The sequence below is a fragment of the Choloepus didactylus genome, chromosome 1, assembly GCF_015220235.1.
Source record: "Choloepus didactylus isolate mChoDid1 chromosome 1, mChoDid1.pri, whole genome shotgun sequence".
Taxonomy (NCBI): domain Eukaryota; kingdom Metazoa; phylum Chordata; class Mammalia; order Pilosa; family Megalonychidae; genus Choloepus; species Choloepus didactylus.
In genome coordinates, this window is record NC_051307.1 from 195,007,920 (window position 1) to 195,024,883 (window position 16,964).

The window sequence follows — 16,964 nt, forward strand, 5'->3', positions numbered from 1 at the left end:
AGAGCCAAGATCAAGATACTATGGAGGGTTTGGGGCAGTGGGTGATACAATCTGACTTGTGCTCTAAGGGGAAATTATTGTTGGAAAAGTGTTTTCAGGTCCTTGATGAAGTGAATTACAGAAATGCAAAATAAAAAAAACTTGATGAATCTATAGGGCCACAAGCAAATAAAAGCTTGGCTGGTTCTTTTGGAGAGGGAGTCATTGTCCACTTGTTGTTCTGATGTTTATTCACTCAAGGAAATGCATGCAGGAAATCATGCCCTTCTACCCACCACTGTGGCTTATGGTTGGCTCAATGATTCCACCATTTTCTGTACTGGCTGTGTGAGGAGCTAGATGCATCTCACACCCAACATCCCCAAATTTCAACTCCCCATCTTTCCTTGAAACGTGTCCCTTCCTGTCTCCTCTATCTATCAGCTATACTTGCAGGAAGTCCTACACAATTCTTCCTACTCCTCGCCCTCCCAGTCCCCTCATTCTCCCAGGTGTCTGCCCTTCCTCTACAGTCCCACTGTCTTTGTGCAGGACTTTGCGGATTATTGCTTCTGCTTCCCATGCCTCCTCCCACCCATGCTCCACACACCCACCACACTACGTTTCCAAAATCCATGTCCAACCAGGTCCCTCCACAACTGAAAGCCCTTTGGTGGTTCTCCACTGCCTTCACGATAAAAGCTAAAATCACTTATAGGCACACAAGGTCCAATTCAACCCGGCTCCACCTGACTGTGACCCTCCTCATACCTGATGGTCCAACAGTGTGGGGAGGTGCACTGTGGTGGTGATGGTCACACATTCCTAGCACAGGGCTGAGCCCTGAGTTGACACTCAAAAGTGAAAACCATGCAATGGAAAAGTAAGGCCTCATAATTAAGAAGTCCATTGCCAGGGCCACTGAAGTGAGTCTGTCATTTGTCCTGCCAGCATTTCCTCCAGCTTCTTCCCCTACTTTTCTTCAAGGAAATTCTCAATCCCCACTCTCAGTCCATGTTTGGGGAGGGTGATTCATCCCCCAGACCTAGGGGTGGGTATCTGAAGCTTGGCCAATCAAATCACTGGCCACAGTGATTGGTTCAGGGATGGGCACATGACCCAAGCTAGGCCAAGGGGACTCAATGCTGGAACTACTGGAAAAGAGAAGCCCCTTGTCTGCAGGGACTGAGTTGGAGGATATAAGCTGGGACTACCAGGGGTTGCCATGGAAAAGTGCAAAGCCAACCAGGGGGAAAGTGTGCTAAGACCAAGTCCCAAAGTCCCTCGATCCCTCTGTGTCTAAAACTAGGCATCTCCGAATTGTTCATCTACATGGGCTGGTAAATTCCCTTTGTTGCTTAGGACTAGTACAGTTAGGCTGCTGACACTCTCGATCCAGCCAGCTAGTGCTGATGCCAGCCTGACGACCTTTTTCATCAGCTGGAGCTCTTCCCTTTTAAGCCTCATCTAACACTATCACACCTCTGGGACTGTGACCTTCTCTTTCTCTCCTTTATAATGGAAGTTTCAGGTCCTACATCTCCAAAGCAGCCAAGAATGGGACCACCCAAAGTCCATTAAGTACCTACAAACTGGACTTAGGGTGAGGCCCCAGCCAGGCAGCTCAAGTAGGATCAGTGGGACCAGAGACCATGCACAGAGTTGACCCAAGGCCCCAGGTTCCTCCTACCTACAAGGGATGGCTCAGAGCTTCCAACCACATGTGCCTCAGATCCCTCACAGGGATGCCATTTTCCTCACTGGGCAAGCATTACCTCCCAGCCTTCCTGTTTTTCCCTTTCCAAGTTGCGGATCCTCAACAGGTTTTTATCCTGCGCTGACAGCTTCCTTGGGTCTGGATGGATGGACAGCTCATCACCGGCTGTTCCCACAGACCGGCTCCGGGTCTGTCCCAACTGCTTCTCAAGCTCTCGAACCTGGGGGTAGTAAAACATATCCTTCAATGGTGGGTCTGCAGGCACACTCAGAGGGGCTGCCTAGAGACCCTACAAGACAGAATACCAAACCACTGTTCTGCACAGCTGGGGAAACCCCATACGAGAGGAACTGGGGTGGGGGGTAGGGGATCTGAGTTGGCATCTTGTGCAAAATAGGGAGAGATGACAGAGAGGTTTCACTTAGATAAGAGAAACTTCATGGTAAATGAGAAAAACCACCCCATTTCTTAAGGGCTGCTTGAGGGCAAGAAGCATATGGTTCCAGGAACCTGGGAGGAAAAGGGTAGTGGGTCTCGGTACAAGGAAGAACTCTAACAACCAGAAATCCAGGAGGGCTCCTCATATGCCCATGGGTTCCTGGCCATTGTCAGGAGACACTGCAGAGGGAGGGCAGGGTTCAGGAGAAGAGAGACTGGCTCAAAGTTTCACTGGCTGTGTGACTATGCTCAAGTTACTTAACTTCTCTGAATCTCAGTTGCCTCATCTGTAAAATGAGCCTCTGGATATACCTTGCATAAGATTGTTATGAGGATTCAGGATCCCAAACTTTCTTGAGCCTGGGAATTCTCCAAGTTGCTTCTTAAAATGACAGATCTTGGGCCCCACTCCAGACCAACACATCAGAGCTCCAGGGGAAGGGTTTGGGAATCTGCATTTTAACAGGCAGTATGGGTGATTTAGGATTAAGCAACTTTGAGAAACCCCAAGATGGCCTAGGTGAAGCCCTCAGCCCACGGCCGGGTATGCACAGGCTCTCGGCACCTGGCACGTGCCACGTGGATATCAGCCCAAAGAGTAAGGCCTTCCTCAGACTGGGCTTGAAGCGGATAACACCTAAGTGTTCTTCTAACCCTGGCTTCCATGTCGGCACAACCAAATGATGGAACAAAGTTGGGTAAACCTGAGTCAGAAAAGAAGGCAAAATTCACCAATATCACTGGCAAAGGGCAGCAGACTTGCTTTGAAAGTGCATATCACCGCCCTCGTGTGGCTCTGCGTGGTAATTCCATCTAAGCGTTAAAGAATGCAGCATTATTTCCTATTATTTATACAATTTAACAACAACGATAATAACTAACTTGCTGGGTGCTTATTAGGGCCAGGCACTTTTCTAGGTACTTTACATATGTTATTTCATGTAACCCCACAACAACGCTATGAGGAAGGTATTATCTCCATTTTACAGGTGAGAAAACCGAGGCCCAGAAAGATTAAGTAACTTGCTCAAGATCACACAGCTTGTGAGCAGCAGAGCTGAGATCTGAATCACAGCAGTCTGGCTCCAGAGCTCCTATTTCTTAGCCTTTAAGTATGCTCTACAATATTTAGAAAATAATGAGGAAGACAAGGCTGGGTTTCTATTGGGTAATTAAAACTTTCAAAAGACTATGAGCATCTGGACAAAACTGTTTGGAAAAAGCCCACAATTACAACAGTCACGCAAATTTATATGAACTAGGACAAAAAGATGTCTGGAATAAAATGAATCAAATCAAAGGCATTGGCATTTGCTGAGAGCTTAGAGCAGTGCCTGGCACGTGGTAAATGTTATGTAAGTGCTTGTTCGTTAAATAACAAATTAAAATCTGGCTGGTCAGGGGGAGGTGCTCTGTAGCCCTTAAAGGTCTTTTTGGGGTTCTGTGTGCTTAAGTCTCTAACACGTATTTGTGCAGGTCTTTCGTGGGGTGTTATAAGCCCTTTGTTCAGGGCCAGGAGAAGTCCACTGACTCACTCACCTTACTCTGTAAAACGAGAATTTGTTGAGCCCGACCCCGCCAGGTCCCGGGGTTGGACAGGAGCTGCTGGATGTTCACGTCTTCTCCAACCTCACTGGCCAAGACCTGAAATAAGGTGGGGCGTTCCGTGAGGCCAGGAGGTCACCCTTCTACCCTCAGACACCTAATGCACTGTGGGTATGTGGGGCTCCTGTGAGGGCCCGGCCTCCACCCATACCACCTTCCTCCACCTCAGAGCATGGCCTTCAAAGGCCAGTTTTCCACGATCCCAGAGCAGCCATCCCCAGGGAAGTTGTAAACCTATTGTCCCCAACACATCCCGGATGATTCTTAGAGCAGCCACGGAACTGCCGACGATGGTCAGAAGGGTCCCCTGCCCTTGTCATCTTCTGGGATGAGCGAACCACAAAGTTTCCTTATCCCCTTCGCCTGTCACCTAGAACCCAGATGATTCTGGATGGTTACAGGGAGTGCACTGCCACAGGGCCTTGCCCTCCGTCAGAAGCCACCGACAAGTGACCATCCCTGAGCGTGGCAAGGAGGAGGGCTATGGAATGTCAGTCGGGGATGTTGTGGCTCCAGAAGGATCCAACTCTGTGGCTGTTGAAGGACCCTGATCAGGCCCCACCTCAAGGCTTTTAGGTGGAAAGAGTCCGCTCCAGCTTGTGACCGGGGCTCCTCCGAAGCCCGTCATGGAAACCCGATCCAGTGTACCAAGTCTCTGGGGCTTGTTTCCACAATAGAACACTGTTTTGGAAAACTTGGCTGGTCTGAGTGGTTCCAGCAGGGAAGACAAATGCCAGAGAATTCACTATGTGAATAAAAATACATAACAAACAGGCTGGGCCTGTGTCCCAAGTCTAAATATTCTTCTTTGAATGGGGCCTTTAATAAACAAGCAACCTATTCATTTTCTAATATTATAGAGAGCAGAGGGCAGGAGGCAGGTCTTGTCAGGCTTCCAAATCCAAGGTGGCTTATTAAGGAGATCCAAGATCTACTGGGACGAGGTGGCACAGGAAAATTTTAAAGAAGTCTCCCTGGCTGGACCACGCTGTCTTCTTGGGTCTGGAGCAGGGGGAGTGCCACAAGGGCATGCGCGGAGGGCCCCTCAGGCGGCCAGCGACCCTGCCCTCCCAATGGGTCTGCGCCCAGAGGTGGTGGGAAGGTGATCACCAGATCTGGAGGCACAGCCAGAGCAAGCAGCATGATGCTCCCGGCTTCTTAATGGAACCCACTGTCCCACGGTGCTCTTCCCAAACCCAGCCCCAGCCAGAAAAGAACACCTGAGCCCTGGCTCTGAATTACCTTCTGGGCCACCCTGAGCTCCTGCTTCACGGTCTGGATCTGGTTGCGCAGGTCGCTCATCTTCAGGTTTGCGGCCGCCAGCCTGTCCTGAAGGATCTTTACCTCTGGGGTCTCTGGCTGTTTGGGAAGGATGGGAGGAGTAATAATAATCATAGCCCCCATTTATCCAAGTATGTACTGAGCACTGTGCTAACTGCTTGACATGGACTAACTCATTTAATCCTCACAACCCTCTCCCCTCGTGCCCTGTGAGTTGGTTCTATTGTCAGCACCATTTTATAAGGGCTGGTGGAAGGTAAGGCCCTTTGGATCAGGGTATCTGGTTGGTAAAGGTAGAGCGTGGATTTGAACCCTGGCAGCCCTATCTGGGGACAGAGCTCTATGCTCAGTGTTGCACAAATACACGTGCATAAGGTGCCACAGAGGTGGAGCATCAGTGGGGTGTGTTGGGGAGGAAGGCCTGTAGGCTCCCCATCCCCACATGAAGGTTGCACACACACCACAGACACTTCTTGGTGTGGAATCGCCCTCCTGTGCTCAGAGACCAGTGACACAGCTAATCTGTCTTCGCTCCCAGTCAAGAGGCACCCCCAGCTTGGCTGCAGGGCCATGGCCATCCTAACTAGGGCCTCCTTCTCCTGGGAATAATCAGGTTGGGCCTTGGCCTCTGAAAACCCTGGCAGAGGGACTCTGGCCTCTCTTTCTTGGCAGTGCACCCAGAGAAAGCAATAAGGACCCACTCTAATCCCCATCTAATACTTATCCCTGCTTTAATACTCCATCTTGGTGGCTTAAAGAACTGCAGCAACCATGAAAACTTGGCCTGCTAGAATGCTTAGCAATACACATTTTAAAAAAATAATGTTGATTCAAACCATTTGGATGTAACATTTTCTCAAACATGCTGCCCACCTCTCTGTGTTCAGCAGAGGTTTCTGAGCACAGACTCAGAGTCTGGCATTAAAGGGACCTCCAGGGTCAAACCCCTTCTATAAGCGATGGAAATAAGGTCTGGAGAGAGGAAGTAACTCGCCCATGGGGACCCAGCTGGTTGAGGGTTACAGAAGTGAGATCACTTCTGGTCCTCTCCTGCCCTAGCTGATTCTCCCATTATCACTTGTTGCTCATCCCGGAAATCACAGCAGCAGAAATGGCAGCTGGTGGGCCAGGCATGTCTCCAGGCAGTGACGCTGACACCGTCCACAGCTGCCCTCACCCACCCAGTAGGCTGCACCACCGGGAAGCAGGGTGGGTGCTGCAGTGGCTTTCTGATCTTTTTCTCAGCAGTCACAAACAAAACCTCACGGAAATGCCAGCGAGAAGGCCAGACGCAAGGACACCCCAGGGGTCTGAGCAGCCCAGCTGAAAACCAGTACTCGAGGAAAAAAGACCTGGACATGTGGTCCAGAAACCCTAGCCTCATCTGGTTTCCTCATCTGTGGGATGGATATGAAAATACTTCTCTGTTCTGCTTCCAAACAGCACTACTATGAGGCTAAATAGTACAACCAATGGGAATGGGCTTTGTAAACTGGGAATTTATATAATTTATAAACCACAAGTATATCCTTGTTTTTTTTTTTAACCATTTTTTCCTGTGACCTTCTGCCTGCCTGCCTGCTGTTGGGTGCCTGTCGTCTTCTCCTCTGCCAATGTGCAGCTTCAAATCCACCCTGGGTTGGGAAGCAATGCCCCCAGCCCGTCAGATCTGCAGTGTGGGCGTCCCCTTGGCTCTGACGAGCAGCAGATGCCAGGAGCTACAGGGGTCCATGAGCTTCCCACACAGCATTTATTTGGTTTGCTCAGAGTGTGGGAACGGCACTACCTGAATCTAGAACCCAGGCAAGGTGATGACCTCTCCCCAGGCTTCATCTGTAAAAGAGGGGTTACAACACCAGTTTCCAGGGTACCCATGAGAGTCAATGAAATCATACATGTAAAGGGGACTTCAGAGCTGGGTCCTGTCTGGGGCTGAGTTCTGACAGCGGGAGATGTGGGGGTGCCTAGCCTGGCTTGGGTGGGCAGCTGATAAAGGGGGCCGAGGACAGATGGTGTTCTAGAGATGGCTGGGGCCTGCATCTGCCAGTTCCCAGTCCTCCTAGGGTGGCTGGGCCCACCCTACCTCCCGGCCATTTCAGGGCTGTTTCTGCCCAGACTGAAATTCCACAGGCTTCGTGGGGGACCTGGGCATGGGTACGTCCCTCCCCTCCCCGGGCTGTGTTTTTGGAGGGAACCACTCGAGTGCAGTCCAAGGGGAGCAGACAATGCCAGTGCCGCTCCCCATAGCCTCCCACAGCCCTGCTGAGGGGAGGGCACTCAACTCCAATCTGGAATGTGCTTTGGAGCTGGGGCTGGAATGTGGATTGGGCCTGCAGTCCTCTGGAGTGTGGATGGGCTTGGGCCCCCCTGGAACAGTCTAATGAGGTGCAACATTGCTTTTGTTCTCCCTCTGATCAGAAGATGCCAGAGAAAACACATTGTGCTGACAGAGTGAGTCTTGGAGCCCAGGATACACTCTGCTGTCAGAACCCTCCCAAGGCACCCTCGGCCACAGAATGAGGTGGAAACACCTGCTCCAGGTGCTATTCAAGTTCTCCCTTTGTGGGAAGCGCCACCTCAGCCTTTTCCCCCTTGTGCAGCCGACACTATGTTAAGCAAACCAGGTAGAAATATTTACTGCCTCTCAGCCTCTGTACCTTTGTGAGTACTTTTCTCTCTGGAAGGCCCCTCCCTAGCTTACTTCTTCAATACGGACCACCTCAAGGAGCCCCTCTTCCAGCCCACCTTCCTGCTGCCTCAAGTGGAAGATGTCCTCCTTTTGCTGAACTCAGAGGCCTGGGGCGCTCTCTGAAGGCCCTGTCCACATCCTGCTTTCAATAGGGAAGCTCATCTTGCCTCTTGGACTGGGAGGGTCCTATGAAACAGGCTCTGTCTTTGATTCCCTCTGCTACAGGGTTCAGAAAATCACATGAAGCTCAACAAGTAGCTGAACAAGCAGTTTCCTGCCCAGTGTGGCCCCAGCCAGGACATGGACGTGCTCAATGGTCTGGAATAAACCAGAGGCAGCTTAGCAGTGTCCCTGGGAGTGAGGAAAGGCCCTCAGGAGCATTCTGTCCAGCCTCTGCCCAGGGCAGGACCCCCTCGCTGCCTCCTCCTCAATGAGAGTTGTTTACACAAGACTCGCCTTAAGGAAGCATTTTAACCCCTGGAACTCTGAGGGGCCCCCACTGTACACCAAGGACCAACTTCTCATCAGAACAGGTGTGAGACATCCTGACCCTGAGGTAGAGGCAACAGACAAAGAAGGAGCTGGAGAAGGAACATTAAACTGGGATTCCCAAGGCTTGGCTCCCTGTGGCTTTCCCAAGAAAACCTCTGGGAAGGCCTCCTGCGATGTTCTGGAGATTCGGAAGCTGGCAGCCCATTGGGTCAGACCTCTGTCCTTTTACAGAGCTGCGATTCCCATCTCCTGGATTTCATGGGTGGCATGCTGGTTTAGTAAGATGGAATCTGGCAAACAAGCCCCCATTCCTAACAATCAGTTTCACTCTGTAGATTTCCACAAAGGAAAGGCTCCTTACAACTGAACTGCCCCATAAAGAAGAGGACATAGGAATTGGGCAGGAGTGAGCTCCCTGCTCCAGGGGTAAGGTTGGGGCTGAATGTCTCTCTGTGAGGATGCTGTAAAAGGAGATGGCTGGGCTGAGAGTGGGAGGCCAGGTGGACCAGGGCTTTTCTCCTGGACCTGAGCTTCTAGGGGTTCTTGGCCCCCTCCAAGCCTCCCACCATGGGGACTGAATTAGAGGTGGACCTTCCCTGGCCGATCTGGGGGCATCCTTGGCCTCAGGCCAGTGGCCGGCTTACTGGTCCCTGATGCTCTGCTCTGAGGATGCTAATGGTGGATAATGAGCCCCTATGCTCAGGGTGTCCCCAGCAGCAACAGCAATGGGATGGGGGTGGACGCAAGGCAGAGACACCTACACTCCCGTGGAGGAGGGAGGCCCAGGCTGACTCCCCAGCACAGAAGAGAATTCATACCAAGGCTCTGTCTCCCATCTGGGCTCTCGGCAGCTTGGCTCCTGCATCGGTGCCCCCCTGGGCTGGCAGCCTGCCCAGGGCCATCTGCAACTGAAAAAGCAAATCCTTGCACTCAATATTTAATTGTTTGGCAACTGTGCAATCCGAGTGAAGTGCTCTGGTGCCATTGGGTGTGCAGTTACCGGTCAGTAGTTTGCCCTCTCAGCTCACTTTAGGCTCATTAGTGGATAAATTCACCTTTACAAGCTGCTCGGCAATGGGAGAGGGTTTAATTGGTTTTCTGCCCCACTTCCTAGTTGCGTGGTAAGAGTAGCCCTAGGATTCACTAACACTGGTGCCCTAGAGACAATTTAATAAGCATTAACACTGCAGCCAGAGCCTGTCTCCTGATTTTCTAACAACAGCCCTGCATGGCAGAGAGAAAGGAATTATGGATCTCATGTACCTGAAAAGGGGATGCGAGAAATGTGCCACAAGGTACACGGCCCGGTGGCCAAGACCACCCTGAACAGTCAATGGATGTTTTAGTGGTCTCCTAATTGCTCTTCACACAAAGACCATGCCCTGCCCGACGAGACTTGATCTGACCTCCTCTCGTTCCACTCACGGCCACACCGGTCTTTCAGGCCTTCTTCCCCACTCAGGGCCTTGGCATCTGCTGGCCCTCTGCATAGATCACCCTCCCACTTGCCACATCTGACCCCTTCTCCTCCTCCGGGCACCCACTGTGCGCTCCTCCTTTGAGAGGTTCTCCCTGGACACCCTGAGCAGCCCTCCCACTGCCACCGCCACGGCTCCCTATCAATGTGCTCTCCTTTTCCTCTCTCACCATTTATAACTAAATTACAGATTGGTGCTGGTCTGTCTCCGGGGAGGGCAGGGACCATCTCTATTTTGCTTCTCACAGTGTCCTCAGGGTATGGCATAGAGCCTGAGATGGTGCTCAAAATATATGTCACAGACTAAAGAAGCTCTAATTCAATGTCCAGTAAAGTGACTAAGGTGGATTTTGGAGGGCAGCAGAATTGGATTTGGAATCCAGTGCCATCACCTACTGACTGTATGACTTGAGAAAGTCCCTCAGCCTTTGCAGCCTCAGCTCCTTCAGCTGCATAAGGAGAGGCCATGTAGGTTCCTCCTGCACAGGGATTCCATTCCAATTCCTATGGGACTGTGAACTTGGGCTGTGCTCTTGCCCATCCAGAGGGATTTGCAGTCAGCTACAGGAGGGCAGGTGGCAGCAGAAAGGAGAGGGATAACAGTGAGACAGGTGGAATGCTCCTGCCTCTAGCTTCAAATGAGCCAGGATCTCTGTTAATTGATTTAAATAACTTTGTTTACATAAGTGAGGATCCTTCTAATTTATTTAATAAATACTTATGTAATGCTTACTACATGCCAGGCACTGTTTTAAACATTTTACAATGTTATGCTCATTTAATCCTCATAAAACCTTTGAGTGAGTACAATTATTATTGCCATGTAGCAGATAAGGAAACTGAGGCCTAGAGAGCTTATAACTTGCACAAAGTCTCAAAGCAAGTAAGCAACGGAGCTGAGATTCACACCCAAGCAGCCAGGCTCCAGGTTTGTGTCCTTAACCATGATGCCAACCTGTCCCTTGATGGCCTGTGTCCCCCTTGCTTCCTGATACACCTCCCCTCTCTCTGGGCAACACAAAGACTGAGGAACTCACTGCAATCACTGACCCACCAGCCCTTCAGAAGGACCCCAAGCATCTAAATGTGGCTCCCTCTCTGGAGGAGAGTGGCCCAGGATCCTGGGAGTCCCCTCCAGAGGCAGGAATGACCAAGACGCCTCTCACTTCCCGCTCCAGCTGCTGGACACGATTGGTCAGCTGCTTCACTCTGGTTTTAGCACCCTCCGACTCTGCCATCAACACCCGGTTCTTTTTGGACAGCTCGACGATTTTGGTGGCGATTACATCTCCAGCCATACCGGCTGTTCCTAAAATGAAGGACAACAGTGAGACCAATTAAAAACACAGGCCTGCATGTCAAACTCATGCCACAGCACCAACAGCACCAGACTTTTAAAAGCTAAAACTGCTTGGCATGAACACTCAAAGGGACAGAGGCTCTGGCAAGTCACTACATACCTAGAAGCCCTGAGACCCAGCTCCAGTGAGTGGAAATATAGTCACTTGGAGATTGTGTATGTTCTAGCCCTTAAACAGTGAAGGCAAATTACAAAATCAGAGAGTAGAATTTTAGCTCTGTGGGAGACAGGTTCATTGCTCCAATTCTTATGCCATCTCCAGTGCCAGGATTTTACATCCACACCCCAGGCCCTGTAACTTTGCTGTGCCCTCTGGGATTAGGGTGTAGTCACTTTGATTCCTCTATGCCTGCTTGACTGTGACTTGGGCTCAGTCATGTGATTTGCTTTGGACAAGGGGATGGTGGCAGATAACATGCAAGAAGTGTGAAAAGCACTTGTGCAGTTCGGCTTGCCTGTTTTGCTCATGCCATCTTCACTAGAAGAATCTGCTCAGGCTGGCTGGCTGGTCCCAGGAAGAGGATAAGAGATGTGTGGAAACCAAGCCACACCACCCAAGCCAAGCCTGGTCCAGACCAGCCAAAACCCTCAGATGTTTGAGCTAATAACTGCTTATCTCTGAATGCCACTGAGATTATGTGTTGTTTGTTATGCAGAGTTTTGTGGTAACACCTAACCAGTACAAATGTAGACATTTGTTTAACAAATATTTACTGAATTTCTACCAAGGACTGGATACCCTAGGTGTTAGGGACTCAGTGGTGAATAAAAAAGACTCATGGAGTTTATATCCTAGTGGAGGAAATAGATAAAACAAACAAACAAACAAGTAAATATAAATTATAATACCTGGGAGGGGTAAGTTCTATGAAATAAACTGAAGCTTGGCAAGGGGGTAGAGAGTGATGTGGTGATGCTGTTTTAGATGGAGGGGGCAGGAAAGGCCTCTTTGAAGAGGTAATGTGTGAACAGAGACCTGAATGAATGCTGTGAGGGATCAAACAATGAAGAAGATTGAGCTCATCTGGAAAGAGTCTTCTGAGCAAAGGAAATAACAAGTGCAAAAGTCCTGAGGCAGGAATGCCCAGAGTGTCTGCAGAACCTGAAGGAGGCCAGAGTAGCTGGAATGCAGTGGTCAAGGGAAGGAGGCTGAGGAAGAGAGGGCTGGAGGCAGTAATAGGGGGAGTCACATGGTATGGGTGCTACACACAGGCAGGCAGGGGAGCTAGCCTAGCTTGACCACTGATTAGCAGTCCTTTGCCTTCTCTGGAGTGTAGTTCCCCATGTGTGCAATGATAGGTTTGGTCAGATGGTATGCAAGTTCCCTGAGTACTTCTCAACTCCAGTGGTAGATAACTGGCAGGGACACTGTGCCAGTTTGAATATATTATGTCCCTGAAAACGCCATTATCTTTGATGCATTCTTGTAGGGGCAGACATATTAGTATTGATTAAGTTGGAACCTTTGGATTATTAGGTTGTATCCATGGAGATGTGACCCACCCAACTGTAAGTGATAACTCTGTTTAGATAATTTCCATGGAGGCGTGGCCTTGCCCATTCAGTGTGGGCCTTGATAAGTTCACTGGAGCGCTATAAAAACTCAGACAGAAGGAGCTCACAGCTGGCTGGAGCTGAGACAGACATTTTGAATATGGCGTTGGAAGCTGATGCAGACATTCTGGAGAATGCCATTTTGAAACGTAACTTGGGAGCAAGCAGACACCAGCCACGTGCCTTCCCAGCTAACAGAGGTTTTCCAGATGCCATTGGCCATCCTCCAGTCAAGGTACCCAATTGTCGATGCGTTACCTTGGACACCTGATGGCCTTAAGACTGTAACTGTGTAACTAAATAAACCCCCTTTTATAGAAGCCAATCCATTTCTGGCATTTTGCATAACGGTAGCATTAGCAAACCAGAACAGAAACCTTCTCAGATCTACTTTTCAACATGATCTGGATGCATCGCAGGACGAGACTGAGAGCGACAACTGGCAGAAGGCAAAACAAAGGCACTTGACAGTTTTCAAATAAACTTAGCCCAGGCTTGCACAAACAAGGAGTTGCAACCTCACATTTGCTGAAAAGGGTAAGGACACATCCAGAGAAAGGACTCAAAATGCTGAGAATTGAATTCAAAAACATAGGTACCAGGGAACAGAATGTGGACAGAGATTGGGCAATCGACGATGCAGGGGTGCCGAGTGTTCAACGAAGCTTGTTGTAAAGGTTCGTGGATTATAAGCTATTACAGCAGTCACATCTATTCCTGAGTTTTGACTGCTCTTTAAGAGATGTTTATGTGGTACAAAATTCATATTCTCTGTAGCGTGTTTTCTAATACAACTTGTATGGTCAGTTTATCTAAACAACATGGTTGCACGGAACCTAGAACAGGAAATGAGATTTTGTTATTCTGTACAGGTTAATATGATACCCCAATGCGCCCCAGAGTACTTCGGGCAGAAAATAAAAAAGTATTTGCAAAGTCCCCTTAAAGGACTGGGGAAAAATGTGGGAATATTAAACTTCCTTACATGGGGATTTCCTGATATTCCCACAAGCATTAGGAAATCCCAATTTAATAGGCCAAGCCTTCAATCTTGGGGCTTGCCCTTATGAAATTTATTCCTGCAAAGGAGAAGCTAAGCCTACTAATAATTATGCCTAAGAGTCATCCCCAGAGAACCTCTTTTGTTGTTCAAAAGTGGCCTCTTCCTCTCAGCCAACTCCGCAAATAAACTCACTATCCTCCCCCTATGTGGGACATGACTCCCAGGGGTGTAAGTCTCCCTGTCAATGAGGAACAGGACTCCCAGGGATGAGCTTTGCCCTGGCATTGTGGGATTGAGAATGCCGTCTTGACCAAAAGGGGGGAAAGAAATGAAACAAAATAAAGCTTCAGTGGCTGAGAGGTCTCAAATAGAGTCGAGAGTTCAATCTGGAGGTTATTCTTATGTACTATATAGATATTCCTTTTTAGTTTCTAGTGTATTAGAATAGCTAGAAGGAAATACCTGAATTTGCTGAATGGTAATCCAGTAGACTTGATTCTTGATGATAACTGTATAACTATATAGCTTTTATTGTGTGACTGTGTGATAGTGAAAAGCTGGTGACTGACACTCCCTTTAACCAGTGTATGAGCAGAGGAGTAATAAAATAATGACAAAAAATATATAAATATAGGGAGAGATAACGGGTCTTGGATGGTTTGGGTGTTCTTTTTATTTCCTTTATTTTTTTATATTTTTTTCTTCATTTTGGAGTGATGAAAATGCTTGAAAATTGATTGTGGTGATGAATGCACAACTCTATGATGATTCTGTGAGCCACTGACTATATACTTTGGATGGATTATATGGTGTGTGAGCGTATCTCAATAAAATTGCATTTAAAAAAACTTAAAAAATTTTTTTAAAAAGAGAGAAAGTCTCAGAACAGACCTAGGATCCTGGGGTATCTAGAGGGAGATGAGCATCATTTAGCACAGAGATGGCACATTTGGATCCCTTGCTCCTTTTATAGATGCTGTAGGGGGAAAGAAGATATTAAAAAATGACTGGGAAAGTCATCCACTGAGCAGTTAAAGAAATGAAAGTTCAGCAGAGGTTCTGGTTCTGATTAAGAAGGAATAAGCACACTCCACCCTACCTCTCCCACTGAATGCAACTAAAAACCCTGGAATGCATGAAGCAGTCATATGAGGGCTCTGAAACTGGCAGGCAGATTAGAGAAGGAAACTAGGACTAGAAGTAAAAGTGGTCCAGAGGTGAGTTTCCTGTTCCGTTGTTTTCTTCCCTCCCAGGACTCAAAGCAGTGCAGATCTTGGAACAGGGCATAGGAACAAACAGAAGAAGTCCAAGAGAAGTCCTCTCTAGTCTGAGAAGAAAGAAGGGGGGCCCAGAAAGAGTGGAAGAAATCCCTTTTTTTTTCCTTTATTTTCTCAACCCTGTTCCCAGGCAAGCCCCACTCTTTGAAACTGCAACCCTGTGATAGTGGTGGCAGCAGCAACTGGGCAAGCACAGAAATGTTAATATCTCGGTAAATATAATAGATCATTTTTCTCTTCTTAAATTCTTTAAAATATTCACAGTGGTTGAAAGCAAAAATTAAGATTGTCTGGTTGGATGTTCAATATATATAGATATAATACATATGAAAATTCAATATATAAGGAAGGAAGGTAAAGGGACCTATCTATGATAAAATTTCCACATTCCCCTTGAAGTGATAAAATATTAATTCTAAATAGACTGTGAAAAGTTGAGTATGCATTTTGTAATCATTAGGGCAAAAAAATTACAAAGAAATACAGTATAAAACCTAGAGCAATCATTAAAACCTATATAAAAATATAGTAAAAAATCCAAACGGAATACTAAAATACATACACAAATAATCTAAAGAAGGCAAGAAAGGGAAAACAGAGGAAAAAACACAAAGAAAACAAACAGAAAACAAACAATAAAATAGTAGACACTGATATCCAAACATATTAATAATTACATTAAATGTAAGTGGTCTAAACACACCAATTAAAAGAAAGCAAGTATCAGAATGGATTAAGCAAATAAGCAAGAGACCCAACTATATGCTACATATAAAAAAATCCATATTATATATAATGATATAAGTAGGTTAAAAGAAAAAGGATGGGAAAAGATATAACGTGAAAACACTAATCAAAAGAAAGCTGGAGTGGCTATATTAATTTCAGATAAGGTAGACTTGAGAGCAAGGAAAATTACCAGGGGAAAAAAGGGACATTGCATAATGATAAAAGGGTCAATTCAACAAAAAGATATACAATTCTAAAGTGTATACAATAACAGCAAAGTCATAAAATAAGTGAAGCAAAATGTGATAGAATTGAAAGGAGAACTAGATAAATCCACAATTATCATTGATTACTCCTTTTTCAGTAATCAATGGAACAAATAGTCAGAAAATCAGCAAGGACACAGAAGAACTGATTAATGGTAGCAACCAAGTACATCTAATTGATGTTTATAGAACACTTTGTACAAAACAAAACAAAACAAAATAAAACAAAACAGCAGAATATACATTCCTTCCAAGGGCACATAGACTATTCTGGACAGACCATATCCTAGATCATAAACCTTAACAGAAAAGAATTGATACAACACAAAGTATGTTCTCTGACCACAGTGTAATTAAACTAGAAATCAGTAACAAAAAGATATCTGAAAAAATCCAGAGGTCCTTAGAAATTAAACAACACAAATCTAAATAATCCACAAAGAGGAAGTCTCAGGGGTGGGGGTGGGGGATAATTTTAATTGAACAAAATAGAAAATAAACATGTCAAAATTTGTGCAATGCAGCTAAAACAGTGCTTAGAGGGAATTTTACAGCATTTTATTAGAAAAGCAAAAAGATCTTAAATCAACAATTTGAAGTTCTACTTTAAGACTCAGATGGAAAAAAGAGAGAGACAAAATGAACAACTTCAGGGATAAAAGAGATATCACTACTGACATCACACACAATAAAAGGAATAAGGGGATACTTTGAACAACTCTATACACAAAAACACAACTTAGAGAAATGGACCTATTCCTTTAAAGCCACAACCTATCAAAACACATCCAAAAAGAACTAGATAACTAACTATTCCTATATCTATTAAAGAAATGAAATATGTAGTTAAAACTCTTGAAAAAGAAATCTCAAAAACTAGATGGTTTCACGGAAAATTTTACCAAACATGTAAAGAGGAAATAACACCAGTCAACACAATCTCTTCCAGAAAACAGAAGAGGAGGGAACATTTCCTAAATCTCGCATAAGGGCAGCATTACCATGACACCAAACCAGATAAAGACAGTATAAGAAAAGAAAACTAAAGACAATCATTTCTCATGAAGATGAATGTAAAAGTCCTCAATATAATCAAA

The 16,964-nt window shown here is 46.8% G+C and overlaps 1 protein-coding gene across 7 annotated transcripts in view; it reads right to left on the minus strand.

The window, feature by feature from the left end:
• Positions 1 to 16,964, minus strand: part of CCDC13 (coiled-coil domain containing 13) — a 78,896-nt gene that overhangs the window by 29,773 nt on the left and 32,159 nt on the right. For all 7 annotated transcript variants that reach the window (XR_005218573.1, XM_037848208.1, XM_037848221.1 and 4 more), the window contains 5 exons: positions 10,845 to 10,987; positions 9,020 to 9,109; positions 4,982 to 5,098; positions 3,674 to 3,778; positions 1,755 to 1,916 (listed from right to left, as the gene is read on the minus strand). Coding sequence is in view for 6 of the 7 variants with exons in the window: in XM_037848208.1 (XP_037704136.1) it covers positions 1,755 to 1,916; positions 3,674 to 3,778; positions 4,982 to 5,098; positions 9,020 to 9,109; positions 10,845 to 10,987 (617 nt within the window). In the remaining variant the exon portion in view is untranslated. The remainder of the gene's footprint in view (positions 1 to 1,754; positions 1,917 to 3,673; positions 3,779 to 4,981; positions 5,099 to 9,019; positions 9,110 to 10,844; positions 10,988 to 16,964) is intronic.